Here is a 21,559-nt window from a genome sequence, read left to right as displayed (position 1 = left end):
TCAACACAGTAGGAGTTTAAATGTCATCTCATTCAGTGTAAGTTTAACTATATTGTGGTGTAAGTGTAAGTGTCACACTGCTATTTAGTAATTTTAACTCACTCATAAATATTCAGCTTCATAGATTAAATACTATGCTACAGGAATACTTGTAAGACAAAGCAGTAATTAAACACACTTTGTACAAATTCTAAAAAGAGATCCAGACACATGACTCTATTAAATCAAAGCATTTATTTCACAAAATACACCTTTTGGACACTAAGTACAGTTTATAATTTTTGGATGTCAGTTACTTTTAGACAACAGTGTTCATCCACAAGAATAACTGCTGGTAAAGGAAAAAAAGTACACTTGAATATCATTTTACAAATCGAAATGTCCTCACTGCCATCCTGGGTTATTTTGTAATATTTCTGTAGCCCAATCAATAATTTACACAAATGCATTTAACTCCAGAACATGACATTGTGTTACTGCTTCACTTTAACTCGGGAGATTTTGACATCACAGCCAAAAGTTTGTGTCCACGGTGAGTGGTTTGGTTGCCTTTCGATCTCATATTTTGGACATTCTTTGTGAACACACATTTGGCTGCAATTTCTAAATCTCCTCAATTCAATGGAAGCAGTGACAAACCTGCACCTTCTGTGGAAGGAGTGATATTTACATCTTCCCTTATATCTCCATATTTATAGAAATTCCCATTGCATAACCAGCCCTCAAAGTGCCACGATACTTATTTCAATTCCAAAACTATAGAACTTAAAATCAAAATACAATGTTGTGGTTGGCATGTACATTAAATAACTCACTGGAACCGCATGCAAATCAGGTTCTTCAAAGCCCTATGAAGTCTGAAGATCAAATGGAACATTTTTCCGAGTTCCTCTCGCATGAAATGAATGAAGATGTTCTACAAAACAAACTGTTTCAAATTCAGATGCCACTAAAAGATATTGTTCAGCTTCTCGAACAATTCCAGTTATTTTACTAAATACAGGCATTTTGTCTTCTATTTTTATACAAATCAGACGGCCGGTCCGATATTCAGTTCCTGAGTATCTAATCCTAGAAGTAATATTAATGTCACAATCCAAACCACCTTGCAGTTTTTCCGCTATAATTTCACAGTCAGGAAAATCATTTAAAGCTTGTGTTTTAAGAGGTCCACATTCAATAGTCTTTATTGATAAAGACTCCCAGTGGCATGCTGTAGCTATTTGGTGTTTTTGGGCCAGTGATTTGGTAATAGTTTTGAAATTCTTGACACTGTTTTTAATAAACTTGTGCTTTGCCTCAAATCTCATTGCCCAGAAATGCAATAATGGATCTATTTCTCTGATGCATCTGGGATAATGAATCATGAAATGGTGCTTTGGAATCGAAATGCATTGTGGGTATAGCTCTCTGAAAAGCTTATGATGTTCTGCAATTATTATTATTTATTTCTTAGCAGACACCCTTATCCAGGGTGACTTACAATTGTTACAAGATATCACATTATACATTATTTCACATTATACAGATATCACATTATTTTACATACAATTACCCATTTATATAGTTGGGTTTTTACTGGAGCAATCTAGGTAAAGTACCTTGCTCAAGGGTACAACAGCAGTGTCCCCCCACCTGGGATTGAACCCACAACCCTCCGGTCAAGAGTCCAGAGCCCTAACCACTACTCCACACTGCTGCCCGCATAGCGTTGAGCTCTATCCCATTGCCAGACTGCTCTAGATTGATCCTTGGACGATTCATTCTCCCCAACAAACCATAATTCTAAGAGTGAATTCTATCAATGATGTCATGCTTGGAGATGACACTGTCAGAGAGAGAGCCAAAAAGCAACTTCATTTCATACTGGGGGACGCCTTCGAGGACATCGCGCATAATATCAAAAGCAAAATGATCAGAAATGAGAAAGAAACTGTAAGTCATTCAGCAAACAATATCGCTTCATTCCAAAGGAGGAGGGTCATGTAGGGTCTGCTAGCAGATCATTGCAATGCTGTTCATGCAAAACACTGTCACGTAATATGATGTTAGAATCATCATCGCTGAATACTGACTGAGACGCATTCTTATCAATCAAGCAGAGTCTACAGAAAAAAAACTGAACTGAAAGATTCCCTGAACCCCAGAAGTGTGTGCACCCCTAAGGTAACTCCTGTGAACTGAGCAACTGTACCATCAATTGGTTCTTCAGAAAAAGGAACTTTAATTCCAGTACTTTCAAGAATGTTTTAATCATCAATGTGAAGTTGTAGTATAGCATTAAATCCATACTTTTTAATATCTTGTGTGTGGAACAGTGAAACAAGGTGAATATTCATTAGTGCTGAATTTACCTTTGGTGAAAGATTTCTAAGAATAAAATATAAGCTTCCAATTTGATGTATCCCTTGCTTGGATCCTAATGGGTTTGCAGTTTCAAAGTCATCCTAGTAAAGTTGTATTTGAAATGCATTTCTATGCCGAGAGAAAAGTGGATGATTTCTATAGCAGCTGCCGTCACCAGAAATCTTTATAAACCGTGTTTTGTTCACAGGGTTGTACAATAGGATTACAAATGTCTGGACTCCAAAATATAAACTTTAAAGTTTCTAACAATGGAATATAAATACACTTGTCAGTTACAGGATCGTGATCATGTGTGCCTGTATCCCGGTTTCTTCTGCTGTCAAATCTTACTCCTAGAGGGACCTCAACAGGCTACACTACACCTCGTTTTTCACTGAAATGTCTCTTCCATTTAGCTTCAGTATTAATGTTTGTAAATGGATTTTCAAAGCTGTCGGTTTCTATTCTGTGTGAGTTAGCTGGTGTGTTTGGAGGTCACATTTCTGATTAAAACGCCTCCCACAATCAGCACAGTGAAACAGATTCTCTCCCTTGTGAATTCGCTGGTGTGCTTCAAGTAAAGTTTTACGATTAAAACCTTTCCCACAATCAGCACAGTGAAACGGTTTATCTGTACTGTGAGTTAGCTGGTGTGATTGAAGGTTAGATTTGTGAGTAAAACGCCTCCTACAGTCAGGACACTCATACGGTTTCTCTCCTGTGTGAATTCGCTGGTGTGATTGAAGGTAATATTTCTGATTAAAACTCTTCCCACAATCAGCACATTGAAATGGTTTCTCTCCCTTGTGAATTCGCTGGTGTGTTTGAAGGTTATATTTCTGATTAAAACTCTTCCCACAATCAGCACAGTGAAACGGTTTCTCTCCCTTGTGAATTCGCTGGTGTGCTTCAAGTAAAGTTATACAATTAAAACCTTTCCCACAATCATCACAGTGAAATGGTTTATCTGTACTGTGAGTTAGCTGGTGTGATTGAAGGTTAGATTTCTGAATAAAACGCCTCCCACAGTCAGGACACTCATACGGTTTCTCTCCTGTGTGAGTTCGCTGGTGTGTTTGAAGGTTACCTTTATTATTAAAACGCCTCCCACAGTCAGGACACTCATACGGTTTCTCTCCTGTGTGAGTTTGCTGGTGTTTTTGAAGGTGACATTTCTGATTAAAACTCTTCCCACAATCAGCACATTGAAACGGTTTCTCTCCCTTGTGAATTCGCTGGTGTGTTTGAAGGTTACATTTCTGATTAAAACTCTTCCCACAATCAGCACAGTGAAACGGTTTATCTGTACTGTGAGTTAGCTGGTGTGCTTGAACGTTACTTTTCTCAATAAAACTCTTCCCACAGTCAGGACACTTGTATGTTTTATCTCCTGTGTGAATACGTTGGTGTAGTTTTAATCCAGTTGTAAGTCTGAATGTCTTCCCACAATCAGCACAGTGAAATGGTTTATCTGTACTGTGAGTTAGCTGGTGTTTTTGAAGAGAAACTTTCTGATTAAAATGCCTCCCACAATCTGCACAGTGAAACGGTTTCTCTCCTGTGTGAATTCGCTGGTGTGTTTGGAGGTTACATTTCTGATTAAAACTCCTCCCACAGTCAGGACACTCGTATGGTTTCTCTCCTGTGTGAGTTTGCTGGTGTAGTTTTAATCCAGTTGCAAATCTGAATGTCTTCCCACACTCTATACAGTGATTGGGTTTGTCTCCTGTGTGAATACGCTGGTGTGGAGTCGCTGTAAATCCCACAGGAAGTGGTTGGCTATCTTGTGCAGAAAGATTCTGAACAGAGTCAGTTCTCAGTTTCTTCACATATTCATCGTGGGGTGTCGACTCTCTGTGTTTCTGCTTACGCTGCAGATTCCCATCAGAAGAGATTTTGCTCTGGGGTGCTGGAGTGGAGGTGCGTCTTCCTAGATCTGCTTTAGAAGCGCAGGAAACAGAAGCCAAGGTTACTGCACAGCATTGAATCACAGCCACTTTCCTGCAAGGCTTCACCTCACAGCCATCACTGTTAACAATTAGAACATTGAAAAGCAAGAAAGATGATAAACTCTTAATCCTTCACAAAACAATTGCAATTCTTATATAAACTGTATTTTTGACATTCTACTCACAGGCTGTGCTGCTCGTGGACGGCATCGCTCCTTCCTCCTTTCCATCTGCAGCTCTTTCCTGAGGGGGGTGATGTTTCCTCTGAATGGACCCCAGCACAGTGCCCTCTTCTCCAACACTAGAACCAGTGTCTTCAGAGACAGGCTGATTGGGTTTCATGCAGATCTGTTCAGGAGGACAATCCTCACAGCAGCTAGATTCCATCTTAACTATATTCTCCTCCAGTGTATTGACTTTATTTTCTTTACTAACCTCCTGTGTGATGTGATCACACTCCAGCTCTACAGCCTCCTCTTTAATGTGGACAGGTTCAAGTTCAGGGATCTCTTTACTTTCTACAATTGTCAGGTCTGTAATCTCCATTATTCTTCCACACCACTCCTGATCACAGATTTCCTCTTTTGTGTAAACAGCTTCTATCACTGGCCCCTCCTCTGCTTCACTGAAAGCACGTCTCTCTCCAGAATCTGCGTGAAACAAAATTATACATGCTTTTAACTCTCACTGTACAAATAAATACAATCATGTAATTCTGTGGAGTTTATAACTGTATGAAATAACACATCATGGATATTATATATGCAACATTGTGAACGGAGCCTTCTTCAAGGAAACACAATCATTACAGTAGTGCTGTATTTAATTGTATTTTTTAATGACTGGAAGGCATACAAGAACCATAACATTATTAATCTCACCTTGAACTCTGATGAATAATCCCTGGTTCTCGTTCCTCTGAAAGTCTTGTTCATTGCAGTCGGGGTTCATGTTTCTGAGAGGTTGTTTAATGTCTGCATCTGCAGCGTTCATGCATTCCCGCACTGCTTTCAACTCGCTCTCTGATATTTCCAATCTCAGCTTCAGACTTTCATTCTCTTTCTCCTTTCCAGCCATTTCCATTTGGAATTCAGTGAATTTGCTGCCGACAACTTTTGTGATTTGGCACAAGACGGTGTCTACAGCCGCTTTCACTGCGTGCTCGATGGTAGAGGCGAGCTCGTCTTGAAAGAACGACACGGAGACACTGACGTCCATCTTCACTGACTGTTAGCTTGAGACTGATATCCTTTCTGTGTTCACGCTTTTATTATGAATAATATTGGGAGCCTCTCTTTGTTATTCAGTCAGCACTTGACTTATTGAGCAAGTTTCTCTGCTGCTGCAGCTCAACAACCCCACGCAGTCCCACACACACACAATGTAAACAAACCCGCACACACTTCCGCTTCCTCCCTGCTCCCATGGAGACGAGCGCGTCGTGACGTCACGTTAGCGGATTGGCGCCTCCTGCTGGAAACACCCGGATGGAAGCTGACGGTCTCGTGCCAAATTTGTCCCCCCCTGAGTCATGTGACATGTCAGCGTTCTGTTGCTAAGCGCGTCACTGCTTTTGCTCCACAGATCTTGACAATGACAGTTGGAGTTCGTTGGCGCCGTCGTACAATTGTAATCAAATAATTTCTCTTTTTACACGACAAATTTGTAATACTGTGTTTTTTTCCCCCTCAGAAAACTACATTTATCAATCGATATGGATCACTTGAGAGCGGTATATCGCTACCTCAGCAGAGGTGAGTATCCTGAACAAGCCACCAAAGAGGAGAAGAGGGGTATCAGAAAGAAAGCCAGTACATTCGTTTTGAAAGGTAAAAAAAAATAGAGAAATATTGAAAATTAATATTAATACATTATAAGTTTTTGAAGCCGCCCTGTATTTTTGAAGATGTACATCTAAATAAATGATAAACGTGTGTGTGTGTAATATATATATATATATATATATATATATATATATATATATATATATATATATATATTTTTTAATTTTAATTTTTGATTGGTATGGTAGTCTTAGTTTCTGAGCTACTGACTTACTGCCTGACTTGAGTATTTCCAGGGCAGAGATATCAAAAGTAAAGTCGATGTCAGTTCTAACACCCACCTTGTTTAATGTAGTTATATTGAACCAGCTAGGGAGGGGCTGATTCACTGTATTGAAGTGATATTGTGCCAAATAAGGTGGGTGTAACATGATATAAAAGTACAGTAGATGTAATTCTGAAGTGATAAACAACTTCACATTTTACGTGTACATGTTTCAGACATTAATGCTTCAATTTCAAATTCGATTTCCATTCCTATTAACTGATATTAGACAATTACATATTATAGAAGTTGAGAGCATGAAATGTCCGTATGATTTACTGATAACACACGTCACTATAAATTGGTGATGTAATTTTTAGACAGGCAGCTTCTTTAAAGTCCTTCTTTTTTTGAGGGTTATGTGAGAAGGCATTTTAAAGTTCTGTTAAACCTGCTCCTAACGCCCCACTCCATCGGTCAAGACCTTGACGTGGTGACGGGGCTTTTTACCAAAGCTGACCTGCAGTATAGTGTTTTTCTTTTTCACTAATGCTTACGCATTAAGTCCTGGATAGCACGTTACAATGGAAATATGCGATCTGATCATGTACTTGTTTTATTGTGAAGAATACAGAAAAAAAAGTTTGCTACATTTTTCAACATGTGCCTTTTTTGTGAATGTCTTTCTGGTTTGGACAACTACACCTGATACACAACCCACTAAAATGATTGAGTGCAGATTTCTGCTTGCCCTGCAGTGCTCTGTTAAGGGTTCCCCAGGACTAAGACTTCTACTCTAGGATTTACACAAATCTGACATCCTGTATGCTTCATTAGTTAAGAGCCTGAATTATACACACTAAAGTCAGGGACAATATGTTGTGGTTAACAATCATATTGCTTCTAGTTCCAAATTTGTACTTTTGAGTGTTTGAAGTTATGGAAGAAACATTCTTACTTTATAGCATATGATATAATTTGGCTTCATACATATTTAACAAATGCATATACAGTATTACTGATAACAAATGAACAACCACCAATCTGCAGACCTGCTTTGAGAATGACAGGCTCCATTCCAGGACGATGCCAATGATCTGACAAACACTGTAGGAAGTGGCAACACATACCATGAGGGTGTATTACTTCATTTTTTAATGACAAGTTATATGGTTAAACTAAGAGAAATGTGTTTGCAGATTTAGTGCAAGACCATGCATGAATAATGCTAAAGATTAAATCTTTTGACCTGTTCATTCCTTTAATTTTTGACATTCCCTAAATATTTCTCACAATATACACTGAAGCTACTGTATAACCTATATTAATCATATTGGTGTAAATAACAATATTTGTTGATCACAAACTTATTGACACATTTTCAATTAAAGTCTGTGTAAATTAAGGTTAGTCTTAATTGAGTTAGTCACTATTAATCAATTAGAAACCACTACTTATCAATTCAGCAATATTATATATAAAAAAAAACATTAGTTGTAAAACACGGACAGAAACTGAAGCAAAATGGTTTGTGCACTCAGCACAGCATGGTAAAACAAAGGAGTTGGATCCAGATGCGAGAAAAGCACTTGTTACAGTAACTACTACAGCAGCAGGGGAATAGATAAAGAGAGTTGAGGGGAAAAAAATTGTAATACAAAAATCCACAATAATCAAGAAGTATTTGAAGACTAATTCAACTGAAAGCATGGAAAGAAATGGACGTCCCAGGAAAAGTACGACTATAGCATAAAGAACTGTTCGAGCAGCTCGCAAAAATCCACCATTAACAGCCAAGGATCTAAAGAAACATCTGGTATAGCAGTGTATGAAATAACTATACAAAGTCATCTAAACACAAAAGGCTTTTACGCGACCTTACCACATTTCACAACAATTAAAAAAATAAAAATCGTCTTGAATGATCTTTAGTTAAGGGTGTCAATAATTTTGTCGGCAACTGTATGTGTAACCATGACAACTCCCTGATTGTGATCCATAAGTACAGCAAGACTATAAACATCAACATGACTACCCACAAATGTGTAGAAATTATTACAAGAATCTACTTCTAACTTATTGTTTGTTATAAACATTTTTTCATTTGAAAAGTTACAATTGTAATATAACGTTTGCCAGTTGTGATCATTTAAGCTGTTCAACTTTATTATTATTATTATTATTATTATTATTATTATTATTATTATTATTATTTACTTATTAGCATATATATATATGTAATTAAACAAGACTTAATGTATTTTATATTTACTGTAAAAGCTCTTATGTAATCACGTGAAGAGTAATCAAATAAAATACACAACCATTTATGATACAAAAAACATTGATACATATAAAAAAATAAATGTAATACGAATAAAAGCCAATAAAAAAGCAAACGTAACTTTCAGTAAGTAAAATGCCGATGTTTTACCCTATCATTTCTGCATCACGAAATCTGATCGTCACGTGACTCGTACGCTAATATGTCACATGACTCAGGGGGGGACAAATTTGGCAGGGGGGCGAAATTTGCCATGACAACGGCAATGGATTCCTTGACCAGGGTGACCAGACGCCCCGGTAAAGCCGGGCTTGGCAGTTTTCAGACTTCATGTTTTTGTCCCGGTCAGAAACAGTATCATTATCTTCCCGGTTTTGTTATTTTGTACTCACATTGCTTATAAGTACACAACTGTAGCGATGTGCTGAGCAAGTTCACAGCAGAGTGATTTTATTATACAATCAATCGTGTGAATCACTTGTTTTCTGATTATGTGTTTAATAATTCATATTCTGTTTAACGTCCTGGACCATGGCTATGTATTTATTTATTTAATTGTATCTTGCCAGTGCCACAAGCTGTTCCTAAAATATACCTTCAATCAAGGCTGGATTAACCCATAATTAACTCTGACTTTTGTAGTGAACATATGGCTCCCTCGATTTCCGTGTTAAATGAACACTTTGGAAAGTGTTAAGAAATTAACCCTGCTAGAGAGTAAAGTTTTCAACACTGTAGGAGTTTAAATGTCATCTCATTCAGGGTAAGTTTAACTATATTGTGGTGTAAGTGTAAATGTCACACTGCTATTTAGTAATTTTAACTCACTCATAAATATTCAGCTTCATAGATTAAATACTATGCTACAGGAATACTTGTAAGACAAAGCAGTAATTAAATACACTTCATACAAATTCTAAAAAGGTATCCAGACACATGACTCTATTAAATCAAAGCATTTATTTCACAAAATACACCTTTTGGACACCAAGTACAGTTTATAATTTTTGGATGTCAGTTACTTTTAGACAACAGTGTTCATCCACAAGAATAACTGCTGTTAAAGGATAAAAAGTACACTTGAATATCATTTTATGAATCAAAATGTCCTCACTGCCATCCTGGGTTATTTTGTAATATTTCTGTAGCCCAATTAATAATTTACACAAATGCATTTAACTCCAGAACATGACATTTTGTTACTGTTTCACTTTAACTCGGGAGATTTTGACATCACAGCCAAAAGTTTGTGTCCACGGTGAGTGGTTTGGTTGCCTTTGGATCTCATATTTTGGACGTTCTTTGTGAACACACTTTTGGTTGCGTTTTCTAAATCTCCTCAATTCAATCGAAGCAGTGACAAACCTGCACCTTCTGTGGAAGGAGTGATATTTACATCTTTCTTTATATCTCCATATTTATAGAAATTCCCATTGCATAACCAGCCCTCAAAGTGCCACAATACTTATTTCAATTCCAAAACTATAGAACTTAAAATCAAAATACAATGTTGTGGTTGGCATGTACATTAAATAACTCACTGGAACCGCATGCAAATCAGGTTCTTCAAAGCCATATGAAGTCTGAAGATCAAATGGAACATTTTTCCGAGTTCCTCCTGCATGAAATGAATGAAGATGTTCTACAAAACAAACTGTTTCAAATTCAGATGCCACTAAAAAATACTGTTCAGCTTCTCAAACAATTCCAGTTATTTTACTAAATACTGCGTCATTTCGTCTTCTATTTTTATACAAATCAGACGGCCGGTCCGATATTCAGTTCCTGAGTATCTAATCCTAGAAGTAATATTAATGTCACAATCCAAACCAATTTGCAGTTTTTCTGCTATAATTTCACAGTCAGGAAAATCATTTAAAGCTCGTGTTTTAAGAGGTCCACATTCAATAGTCTTTATTGATAAAGACTCCCAGTGGTATGGTGTAGCTATTTGGTGTTTTTGGGGCAGTGATTTGGTAATAGTTTTGAAATTCTTGACACTGTTTTTAATAAACTTGTGCTTTGCCTCAAATCTCATTGCCCAGAAATGCAATAATGGACCTATTTTTCTGATGCATCTGGGATAATGAATCATGAAATGTTGCTTTGGAATCGAATTGCATTCTGGGTATAGCTCTCTGAAAAGCTTATGATGTTCTGCAATTAGTTGCTTGAGATACACTGTCATACCCTCAGCAATCACTGGTGAAAAAACAATATTGACAATATTTAATAACATCAGAAGCAAGCTCCGATTTTTATTTTCCTCGTTTACAATGTCTCCAAATACTAGGGAAATATTTTTTATTAAGCAGAATGTTTGAATATTATTATTTATTTCTTAGCAGACGCCCTTAACCAGGGCGACTTACAATTGTTACAAGATAACACATTATTTTTTACATACAATTCCCCATTTATACAGTTGGGTTTTTTCTGGAGCAATCTAGGTAAAGTACCTTGCTCAAGGGTACAGCAGCAGTGTCCCCCACCTGGGACTGAACCCACGACCCTCCGGTCAAGAGTCCAGAGCCCTAACCACTACTCCACACTGCTGCCCGCATAGCATTGAGCTCTATCCCATTGCCAGACTGCTCTAGATTGAACCTTGGACGATTCTTTCTCTCCAACAAACCATAATTCTAAGAGTGAATTCTATTAATGATGTCAAGCTTAGGGATGACATTGTCAGAGAGAGAGCCAAAAAGCAACTTCATTTCATACTGGGGGACGCCTTCGAGGACATCGCGCATAATATCAAAAGCAAAATGATCACAAATGAGAAAGAAACTGTAAGTCATTCAGCAAACAATATCGCTTCATTCCAAAGGAGGAGGGTCATGTAGGGTCTGCTAACAGATCATTGCAATGCTGTTCATGCAAAACTCTGTCACATAATATGATGTTAGAATCATCGTCGCTGAATACTGACTGAGACGCATTCTTTTCTTATCAATCAAGCAGAGTCGACAGAAAAAAACTGAACTGAAAGATTCCCTGAACCCCAGAAGTGTGTGCACCCCTAAGGTATCTCCTATGACCTGAGCAACTGTACCATCAATTGGTTCTTCAGAAAAGGGAACTTTAATTCCAGTACTTTCAAGAATTTTTAAATCATCAACGTGAGGTTGTAGTATAGCATTAAATCCATACTTTTTAATATCTTGTGTGTGCAACAGTCAAACAAGGTGAATATTCATTAGTGCTGAATTTACATTTGGAGAAAGATTTCTAAGAATAAAATATAAGCTTCCAATTTGATGTATCCCTTGCATGGATCCTAATGGGTTTGCAGTTTCAAATTTATCCTAGTAAAGTTGTATTTGAAAAGCATTTTTATGCCGAGAGAAAAGTGGATGATTTCTATAGCAGCTGCCGTCACCAAAAATCTTTATAAACAGCTTTTTGTTCACAGGGTTGTACAATAAGATTACAAATGTCTGGAATCCTAAATATAAACTTTAAAGTTTCTAACAATGGAATATAAATACACATATCAGTTACAGGATCGTGATCATATGTGCCTGTATCCCGGTTTCTTCTGCTGTCAAATCTTACTCCTAGAGGGACCTCAACAGGCTCCACTACACCTCGTCTTTCACTTAATTGTTTATTCCATTTAGCTTCAGTATTAAAGTTTGTAAATGGATTTTCAAAGCTGTCGAAGCTTTTCTCCATATTAGATCTGATGGCGTCATGAGAAGATACGAAGCCCATTACATCATCTTTTATATCTGAATGCAATTCATGCACAAGTTTTCAATGACATATTCTCAATGACAGATGTAAGTATCTCTGACCAGCAAAGTGACTTGAAAGATTTTTCTTTAGAATCACCGGGAACTCCACAAAGCTGCTACTTGACGAAGGAACTCGCCCAAGAAATGTGTGCGTCTGTAATTGCAAAAGTGCAGGGTTGTTGTGTAGCTACTAATGTTCTAACATCTGTCATTGGAAATGTGAACCCTTAAATTGACAAGAAAATAGGAGGCACTTTTTTTACACAGAGACTGGTGAGGGTCTGGAAGCCACTCCCCAGTAATGTTGTTGAAGCTGACACCCTGGGATCCTTCCTCTCGTCTGCGGTACTTCGTGTGGCAGGAGGTGTCAGCAGTAGCATTTGTTTTAATATATATACAGGTTAAGATGTGCGTGGTCATTTCTATACGTTTCCCTGAGCTTTCTCACCCCCCCCCCCCCAGAGTACATTCTGTGCCTCCCAGTTTCAGAAGCACTGCTGTAGGAAACAGGGCTACAATCATTTGCATACACAGCAGGCTTGGGATTTTTTGAGTTGAATTTGTTTATTTTCACAGCTCCCTGCATTTGAGACCGACGAGAGAGACGCAGGGTCTGCTTTGGTATTCTGGTGTGATTGAGATGCTTTCATTGAGTAAACTGAATTGTTTTTGTGTCCTGACTGACTGAATCTCTGTGAACTAGACTGTGTTTCTTTAGTTTATTTGACTCTACAAATCTCTTCCCACACTCACTACACTCAAAAGGTTTCTCTCCCGTGTGGGTTATGTGGTGTGTTCTGAGGTTGTCCTTCCGACTGAAACTCTTCCCACATACTAGACACTCATACGGTTTCTCTCCTGTGTGAATTCGCTGGTGAGTTTGCAGTCTACGTTTCTGTTTAAAACACTTCCCACAGTCAGAACACACAAATGGTTTCTCTCCCGTGTGAATTCGCTGGTGTAACTGAAATTTACATTTCTGATTAAAACTCCTACCACAATCTGCACAGTGAAACGGTTTCTCTCCTGTGTGAATACGTTGGTGTAGTTTCAATCCAATTGCAAATCTGAATGTCTTACCACACTCTGTACAGTGAAACGGTTTCTCTCCTCTGTGACTACGCTGGTGTATTTTCAGCTTTCCCCGGTCACTGAAATTGGTGCCACATTCAGGACAGTGATACAAGATCTGCTCTGAAGGAATCTGCTGGGGAGTTTGTATGGAAATGAAGTTGCCCTGGGTTGCAGAACTGTCGGGATGTGGAGTCACTGTATATCCCACAGGAAGTGGTCGGCTATCTTGTGCAGAAAGATTCTGAACAGAGTCAGTTCTCAGTTTCTTCACATATTCATCTTGGGGTGTCGACTCTCTGTGTTTCTGCTTACGCTGCAGTTTCCCATCAGTAGAGATTTTGCTCTGGGGTGCTGGAGTGGAGGTGTGTCTTCCTAGATCTGCTTTAGAAGCGCAGGAAACAGAAGCCAAGGTTACTGCACAGCATTGAATCACAGCCACTTTCCTGCAAGGCTTCACCTCACAGCCATCACTGTTAACAATTAGAACATTGAAAAGCAAGACAAATGATAAACTCTTAATCCTTCACAAAAACAATTGCAATTCTTATATAAACTGTATTTTTGACATTCTACTCACATGCGGTGCTGCTTGTGGACGGCATCGCTCCTTCCTCCTTTCCATCTGCAGCTCTTTCCTGAGGGGGGTGATGTTTCCTCTGAATGGATCCCAGCACAGTGCCCTCTTCTCCAACACTAGAACCAGTGTCTTCAGAGACAGGCTGATTGGGTTTCATGCAGATCTGTTCAGGAGGATAATCTTCACAATGGCTAGATTCCATCTTAACTATATGTTCCTCCAGTGTATTGACTTTATTTTCTCTACTAATATCCTCTGTGATGTGATCACACTCCAGCTCTACGGCCTCCTCTTTAACGTGGACAGGTTCAAGTTCAGGGATCTCCTTACTTGCTACAATTGTCAGGTCTGTAATCTCCATTATTCTTCCACACCACTCCTGATCACAGATTTCCTCTTGTGTGTAAACAGCTTCTATCGCTGGCCCCTCCTCTGCTTCACTGAAAGCACGTCTCTCTCCAGAATCTGCGTGAAACAAAATTATACATGCTTTTAACTCTCACTGTACAAATAAATACAATCATGTGATTCCGTGGAGTTTATAACTGTAAGAAATAACACATCATGGATATTCATGCCACAAAGAGTTGTGTTCAGATCCAGTTTTAAACGAGTCCCGTCAGTTACCTGGATAATATAGATCAGAATTTGGCCTGTGAATTGAAACTATGGTTTGGATTAAAAAATAAAAATGCTGATTGAGAGAAATTATTGATGACAAAAATTAACAGCCGTATGTTAAATACAACACAACCCACACCCTGGCGTGTGTTATCTCTTACATGATAAACACACAAACACACACACTGAGCATCAAAAGAAACTTATCACTTATATTTGGATAAAACTCACTAGATGTGATTGAAAAACGACAAACCCTGCAGTGACTTTTTATTGTGCTGATTAACAATTGACATCATGAAGATGCTGCAGAATGATCTGTCGATCTCGGGCAGGTGTTGTGACTCTTGCTCTCCCAGTTGGTGGCGCTGTCATTGACAGAGTGTGTCTGGTTATACCGTCTCGCCAGGTTTGAAATCGCTGGCAGTGTGAGCACCCAAGACGGCGAGCCACAGCACGCTGCCCTAGTCCAGCCTCCAACATGCCGATCGCACGAAGACGCTGCTGTCGACAGACGTGGCATATTGGTTTTTTCTGTGATTTTCTTAATTGCTTTTACTCAAGCTTGCAATTCAACAGCTGAAATCGCTCCATATCCAGCGTCCAATCAACTGTCTCACTAATTAGGTGATTAAGCGCATCTGCTTCAGTCACAGTCACTCAAGCGTGTCGTGGTCATGGATGAATGATCGAGGGATTAAAAAGAAACGAAAAAACATGTTGTCAATGTCCATCATTTATATACAGTACCTTATTTTTTTCAAAAATAAGAACATAAGAAAGTTTTCAAACGAGAGGAGGCCATTCGGCCCATCTTGCTCGTTTGGTTGTTAGTAGCTTATTGATCCCAGAATCTCATCAAGCAGCTTTTTGAAGGATCCCAGGGTGTCAGCTTCAACAACATTACTGGGGAGTTGGTTCCAGACCCTCAGAATTCTCTGTGTAAAAAAGTGCCTCCTATTTTGTGTTTTGAATGCCCCTTTATCTAATCTCCATTTGTGACCCCTGGTCCTTGTTTCTTTTTTCAGGTTAAAAAAGTCCCCTGGGTCGACATTGTCTATACCTTTTAGGATTTTGAATGCTTGAATCAGATCACCGCGTAGTCTTTTCTGTTCAAGACTGAATATTATTATTATTATTATTATTATTGATTTCTTAGCAGACGCCCTTATACAGGACGACTTACAATTGTAAGCAAATACATTTCTTTTAGATTCAATTTTTTTAGCTTGTCTGCATACGACATGCCTTTTAAACCTGGGATAATTCTGGTTGCTCTTCTTTGCACTCTTTCTAGAGCAGCAATATCATTTTTGTAACGAGGTGACCAGAACTGAACACAATATTCTAGGTGAGGTCTTACTAATGCATTGTAAAGTTTCAACATTACTTCCCTTGATTTAAATTGAATGTGTTACAATAGTGATAAGTTTATTTTGTTGTTAATGTGTAAATATATATAAAATAAAATAAATGCAAAACCAATGTGTTTTTTTTTCAAAATCTCTTTGTAGACTTCCTCCTACAGAAGGAAACAAACACTAGGGACTGAAACCCTTCTAGCCGACTGCAGACATCCACATTTGAATTTCCTTCAGCCTCCCGCATTGTGAACACCTCTACCCAACCTTTTTTTTTCTTCTAAATTCCAACCGCCCAAATGAAAAAGTTTCTAAAATGTAAACAGGCATGCTGCACATTTGGATAAGCCTCTGACGTAGTAGGACAAGGGACGCATCTCTCTCAGGAGGCAGTGCGCGTGGGGCATTTGGTATTCTACATTATTATTATTATTATTATTATTATTATTATTATTTGTTTATTTAGCAGTCGCCTTTATCCAAGGCGACTTACAGAGACTGCTTGCGTGAGAAAACACGTCCAGGGCATATTATTATTACTACTACTACTAAAAATGATAATCACATATTTATGTATTAATGTATCTGGAAACATAATGATGTGGGCAACTCGATACACGCGTTTATTATTCAGGAGTTGGCTTTAGTTACAGCTTTGCTAGCACGCTTCTCTCTCAGTTATGTTTCGTCCTCTCTAAACACTTTACTTCTGGCGTTACGACTCTCTGTTCCGTCCACAGCTGCGCCCCAATACAGAATAAATCTCAAAACATTATCTATATTTGACACACTTATGTTCCTCCTTAACGCTCTGTCAAAAAAGATAAATAAAATCTACAGCGCCACGTGAGCCAAAATGGACCTATTCTGTAATGGATTAAAATAACAAGTATCCTAATGTTAAAATTGGTATGTTAGTGTTGTATTGTTATTTCATTTGTAATACACACAGTACATGGCGCTGTAGATTTTGTGACTGGAATGGAGAGGGTCTGAGGACGATCGGGTATGCTGTACTCGAGAAAGCCTACCCGTCATAAAACAGCAAAATAACATGCAGTTTTTGTCAAATGCCCCAAACAAACGGCGGCCCCAATTCTGCTGGGGGTCCCTACGCTATAGCGTTATCTGCGTGTAGATCAATCCGGCCCTGGGCAGCGGGTGTATTTAATTTATTTTTTTTAATGACTGGAAGGCATACAAGAACCATAACATTATTAAACTCACCTTGAACTCTGATGAATAATCCCTGGTTCTCGTTCCTCTGAAAGTCTTGTTCATTGCAGTCGGGGTTCATGTTTCTGAGAGGTTGTTTAATGTCTGCATCTGCAGCGTTCATGCATTCCCGCACTGCTTTCAACTCGCTCTCTGATATTTCCAATCTCAGCTTCAGACTTTCATTCTCTTTCTCCTTTCCAGCCATTTCCATTCGGAATTCAGTGAATTTGCCGCCGACAACTTTTGTGATTTCGCACAAGACGGTGTCTACAGCCGCTTTCACTGCGTGCTCGATGGTAGAGGCGAGCTCGTCTTGAAGGAACGACACGGAGACGCTGACGTCCATCTTCACTGACTGTTAGCTTGAGACTGATATCCTTTCTGTATTCACGCTTTTATTATGAATAATATTGGGAGCCTCTCTTTGTTATTCAGTCAGCACTTGACTTATTGAGCAAGTTTCTCTGCTGCTGCAGCTCAACAACCCCACGCAGCCCCACACACACAATGTAAACAAACCCGCACACACTTCCGCTTCCTCCCTGCTCCCATGGAGACGAGCGCGTCGTGACGTCACGTTAGCGGATTGGCGCCTCCTGCTGGAAACACCCGGATGGAAGCTGACGGCAATGGATTCCTTGACCAGGGTGACCAGACGCCCCGGTAAAGCCGGGCTTGCCAGTTTTCAGACTTCATGTTTTTGTCCCGGTCAGAAACAGTAACATTATCTTCCCGGTTTTGTTATTTTGTACTCACATTGCTTATAAGTACACAACTGTAGCGATGTGCTGAGCAAGTTCACAGCAGAGTGATTTTATTATACAATCAATCATGTGAATCACTTGTTTTCTGATTATGTGTTTAATAATTGATATTCTGTTTAACGTCCTGGACCATGGCTATGTATTTATTTATTTAATTGTATCTTGCCAGTGCCACAAGCTGTTCCTAAAATATACCTTCAATCAAGGCTGGATTAACCCATAATTAACTCTGACAATTCCCCATTTATACAGTTGGGTTTTTACTGGAGCAATCTAGGTAAAGTACGTTGCTCAAGGGTACAGCAGCAGTGTCCCCCCACCTGGGACTAAACCCACGACCCTCCGGTCAAGAGTCCAGAGCCCTAACCACAACTCCACACTGCTGCCCGCATCGCATTGAGCTCTATCCCATTGCCAGACTGCTCTAGATTGAACCTTGGACGATTCTTTCTCTCCAAGAAACCATAATTCTAAGAGTGAATTCTATTAATGATGTCATGCTTGGAGATGACACTGTCAGAGAGAGAGCCAAAAAGCAACTTCATTTCATACTGGGGGATGCCTTTGAGGACATCGCGCATAATATCAAAAGCAAAATGATCAGAAATGAGAAAGAAACTGTAAGTCATTCAGCAAACAATATCGCTTCATTCCAAAGGAGGAGGGTCATGTAGGGTCTGCTAACAGATCATTGCAATGCTGTTCATGCAAAACTCTGTCACGTAATATGATGTTAGAATCATCGTCGCTGAATACTGACTGAGACGCATTCTTATCAATCAAGCAGAGTCGACAGAAAAAAACTGAACTGAAAGATTCACTGAACCCCAGAAGTGTGTGCACCCCTAAGGTATCTCCTGTGACCTGAGCAACTGCACCATCAATTGGTTCTTCAGAAAAAGGAACTTTAATTCCAGTACTTTCAAGAATGTTTTAATCATCAACGTGAGGTTGTAGTATAGCATTAAACCCATACTTTTTAATATCTTCTGTGTGGAACAGTGAAACAAGGTGAATATTCATTAGTGCTGAATTTACCTTTGGTGAAAGATTTCTAAGAATAAAATATAAGCTTCCAATTTGATGTATCCCTTGCTTGGATCCTAATGGGTTTGCAGTTTCAAAGTCATCCTAGTAAAGTTGTATTTAAAATGCATTTCTATGCCGAGAGAAAAGTGGATGATTTCTATAGCAGCTGCCGTCACCAAAAATTTTTATAAACCGTGTTTTGTTCACAAGGTTGTACAATAGGATTACAAATGTCTGGACTCCTAAATATGAAGTTTAAAGATTCTAACAATGGAATATAAATACACTTGTCAGTTACAGGATCGTGATCATATGTGCCTGTATCCCGGTTTCTTCTGCTGTCAAATCTTACTCCTAGAGGGACCTCAACAGACTCAACTACACCTCGTTTTTCACTGAAATGTCTTTTTCATGTAGTTTCAGTATTAATGTTTGTAAATGGATTTTCAAAGCTGTCGGTTTCTATCCTGTGTGAGTTCGCTGGTGTTGTTGAAGGTCACATTTCTGATTAAAACTCTTCCCACAATCAGCACATTGAAACTGATTCTCTCCCTTGTGAATTAGCTGGTGTGCTTCAAGTAAAGTTTTACGATTAAAACCTTTCCCACAACCAGCACAGTGAAACGGTTTATCTGTACTGTGAGTTAGCTGGTGTGATTGAAGGTTAGATTTCTGATGAAAACGCCTCCCACAGTCAGGACACTCGTATGGTTTCTTTCCCGTATGAATTCGCTGGTGTGCTTGAACGTTACATTTATGACTAAAACGCCTCCCACAGTCAGGACACTCATACGGTTTCTCTCCTGTGTGAGTTCGCTGGTGTTTTTTAAGGTCACATTTCTGTTTAAAACTCTTCCCACAATCAGCACAGTGAAACGGTTTCTCTCCCGTGTGAATTCGCTGGTGTTTTTTAAGGTCACATTTCTGTTTAAAACTCTTCCCACAATCAGCACAGTGAAACGGTTTCTCTCCCGTGTGAATTCGCTGGTGTTTTTGAAGGTCACATTTGTGATTAAAATTCTTCCCACAATCAGTACAGTGAAACGGTTTCTCTCCTGTGTGAATTCGCTGGTGTGCTTGAAGTAAAGTCTTACGATTAAAACCTTTCCCACAATCAGCACAGTGAAACGGTTTCTCTCCTGTGTGAATTCGCTGGTGTTTTTTAAGGTTACTTTTGAGATTAAAACTCCTCCCGCAGTCAGGACACTCATGCGGTTCCTCTCCCTTGTGAGTTCTTTGGTGTTTTTGAAGGTTATATTTATGATTAAAACTCTTCCCACAATCAGTACAGTGAAACGGTTTCTCTCCTGCGTGAATATGCTGGTGTATTTTCAGCTTTCCCCGGTCACTGAAATTGGTGCCACATTCAGGACAGTGATACAAGATCTGCTCTGAAGGAATCTGCTGGGGAGTTTGTATGGAAATGAAGTTGCCCTGGGTTGCAGAACTGTCGGGATGTGGAGTTGCTGTATATCCCACAGGAAGTGGTCGGCTAGGTTGTGCAGAAAGATTCTGAACAGAGCGAGTTCTCAGTTTCTTCACATATTCATCTCGGGGTGTTGACTCTCTGTGTTTCTGCTTACGCTGCAGTTTCCCATCAGAAGAGATTTTGCTCTGGGGTGCTGGAGTGGAGGTGCGTCTACCTGGATCTGCTTTAGAAGAGCAGGAAACAGAAGCCAAGGTTACTGCACAGCATTGAATCACAGCCACTTTCCTGCAAGGCTTCACCTCACAGCCATCACTGTTAACAATTAGAACATTGAAAAGCAAGAAAGATGATAAACTCTTAATCCTTCACAAAACAATTGCAATTCTTATATAAACTGTATTTTTGACATTCTACTCACATGCTGTGCTGCTCGTGGACGGCATCGCTCCTTCCTCCTTTCCATCTGCAGCTCTTTCCTGAGGGGGGTGATGTTTCCTCTGAATGGACCCCAGCACACTGCCCTCTTCTCCAACACTAGAACCAGTGTCTTCAGAGACAAGCTGATTGGGTTTCATGCAGATCTGTTCAGGAGGATAATCTTCACAATGGCTAGATTCCATCTTAACTATATTCTCCTCCAGCGTATTGACTTTATTTTCTTCACTAACTTCCTCTGTGATGTCATCACACTCCAGCTCTACAGCCTCCTCTTTAATGTGGACACTATCAAGTTCAGGGATCTCTTTACTTTCTACAATTGTCAGGTCTGTAATCTCCATTATTCTTCCACACCACTCCTGATCACAGATTTCCTCTTTTGTGTAAACAGCTTCTATCACTGGCCCCTCCTCTGCTTCACTGAAAGCACGTCTCTCTCCAGAATCTGCGTGAAACAAAATTATACATGCTTTTAACTCTCACTGTACAAATAAATACAATCATGTAATTCTGTGGAGTTTATAACTGTATGAAATAACAAATCATGGATATTATATTTGCAACATTGTGAACGGTGCCTTCTTCAAGGAAACACAATCATTACAGTAGTGCTGTATTTAATTGTATTTTTTTAATGAATGGAAGGCATACAAGAATCATAACATTATTATGGAATTCTA

General features: G+C 39.1%; 2 protein-coding genes across 4 annotated transcripts; both read right to left on the bottom strand.

Moving 5' to 3' along the window:
* Nucleotides 1–223: 223 nt before the first annotated feature.
* On the bottom strand, nt 224–14,380 carry LOC131724896 (gastrula zinc finger protein XlCGF26.1-like). The gene is made up of 2 exons (XM_059017893.1): nt 14,266–14,380; nt 224–4,318 (listed from the first exon to the last, which is right to left on the bottom strand). Exons 1-2 carry the CDS (start codon nt 14,378–14,380, stop codon nt 2,808–2,810), a joined length of 1,626 nt encoding a protein of 541 aa, XP_058873876.1. The 3' UTR covers nt 224–2,807.
* LOC131724929 (zinc finger protein OZF-like) lies at nt 9,569–21,320 on the bottom strand. 3 transcript variants are annotated; one of them, XM_059018011.1, is made up of 4 exons: nt 20,860–21,320; nt 14,872–20,664; nt 14,020–14,484; nt 9,569–13,823 (listed from the first exon to the last, which is right to left on the bottom strand). In XM_059018011.1, the coding sequence occupies exons 1-2, from the start codon at nt 21,218–21,220 to the stop codon at nt 19,475–19,477; spliced, it is 1,551 nt and encodes a 516-aa protein (XP_058873994.1). In that variant the 5' UTR covers nt 21,221–21,320; the 3' UTR covers nt 9,569–13,823; nt 14,020–14,484; nt 14,872–19,474. The 3 variants fall into 3 exon arrangements, with proteins under 3 accessions (XP_058873994.1, XP_058873993.1, XP_058873995.1); XM_059018010.1 differs by having other exon boundaries at nt 9,569–13,820; XM_059018012.1 differs by having other exon boundaries at nt 9,569–13,820; nt 14,872–20,661.
* Between the last annotated feature and the right edge of the window lie 239 nt (nt 21,321–21,559).

Source organism: Acipenser ruthenus, chromosome 58 (assembly GCF_902713425.1).
Source record: "Acipenser ruthenus chromosome 58, fAciRut3.2 maternal haplotype, whole genome shotgun sequence".
Classification (NCBI taxonomy): Eukaryota; Metazoa; Chordata; class Actinopteri; order Acipenseriformes; family Acipenseridae; genus Acipenser; species Acipenser ruthenus.
Note: the sequence above shows the minus strand (reverse complement) of the source record. Positions and strands in the feature narration are given on the sequence as shown.

Excerpts from the sequence above, each read along its gene's own strand:
- LOC131724896 (XM_059017893.1), bottom strand. The coding sequence starts at position 14,380 with ATGGAGATTACAGACCTGACAATTGTAGCAAGTAAGGAGATCCCTGAA. Across the intron at positions 4,319-14,265 it reads TCACATCACAGAGGATATTA|TAACCTTGGCTTCTGTTTCC; the intron begins GTAGAGAAAATA and ends AATGCTGTGCAG.
- LOC131724929 (XM_059018011.1), bottom strand. The coding sequence starts at position 21,220 with ATGGAGATTACAGACCTGACAATTGTAGAAAGTAAAGAGATCCCTGAA. Across the intron at positions 20,665-20,859 it reads GTCCACGAGCAGCACAGCAT|CAGATCCAGGTAGACGCACC; the intron begins GTGAGTAGAATG and ends GCTCTTCTAAAG.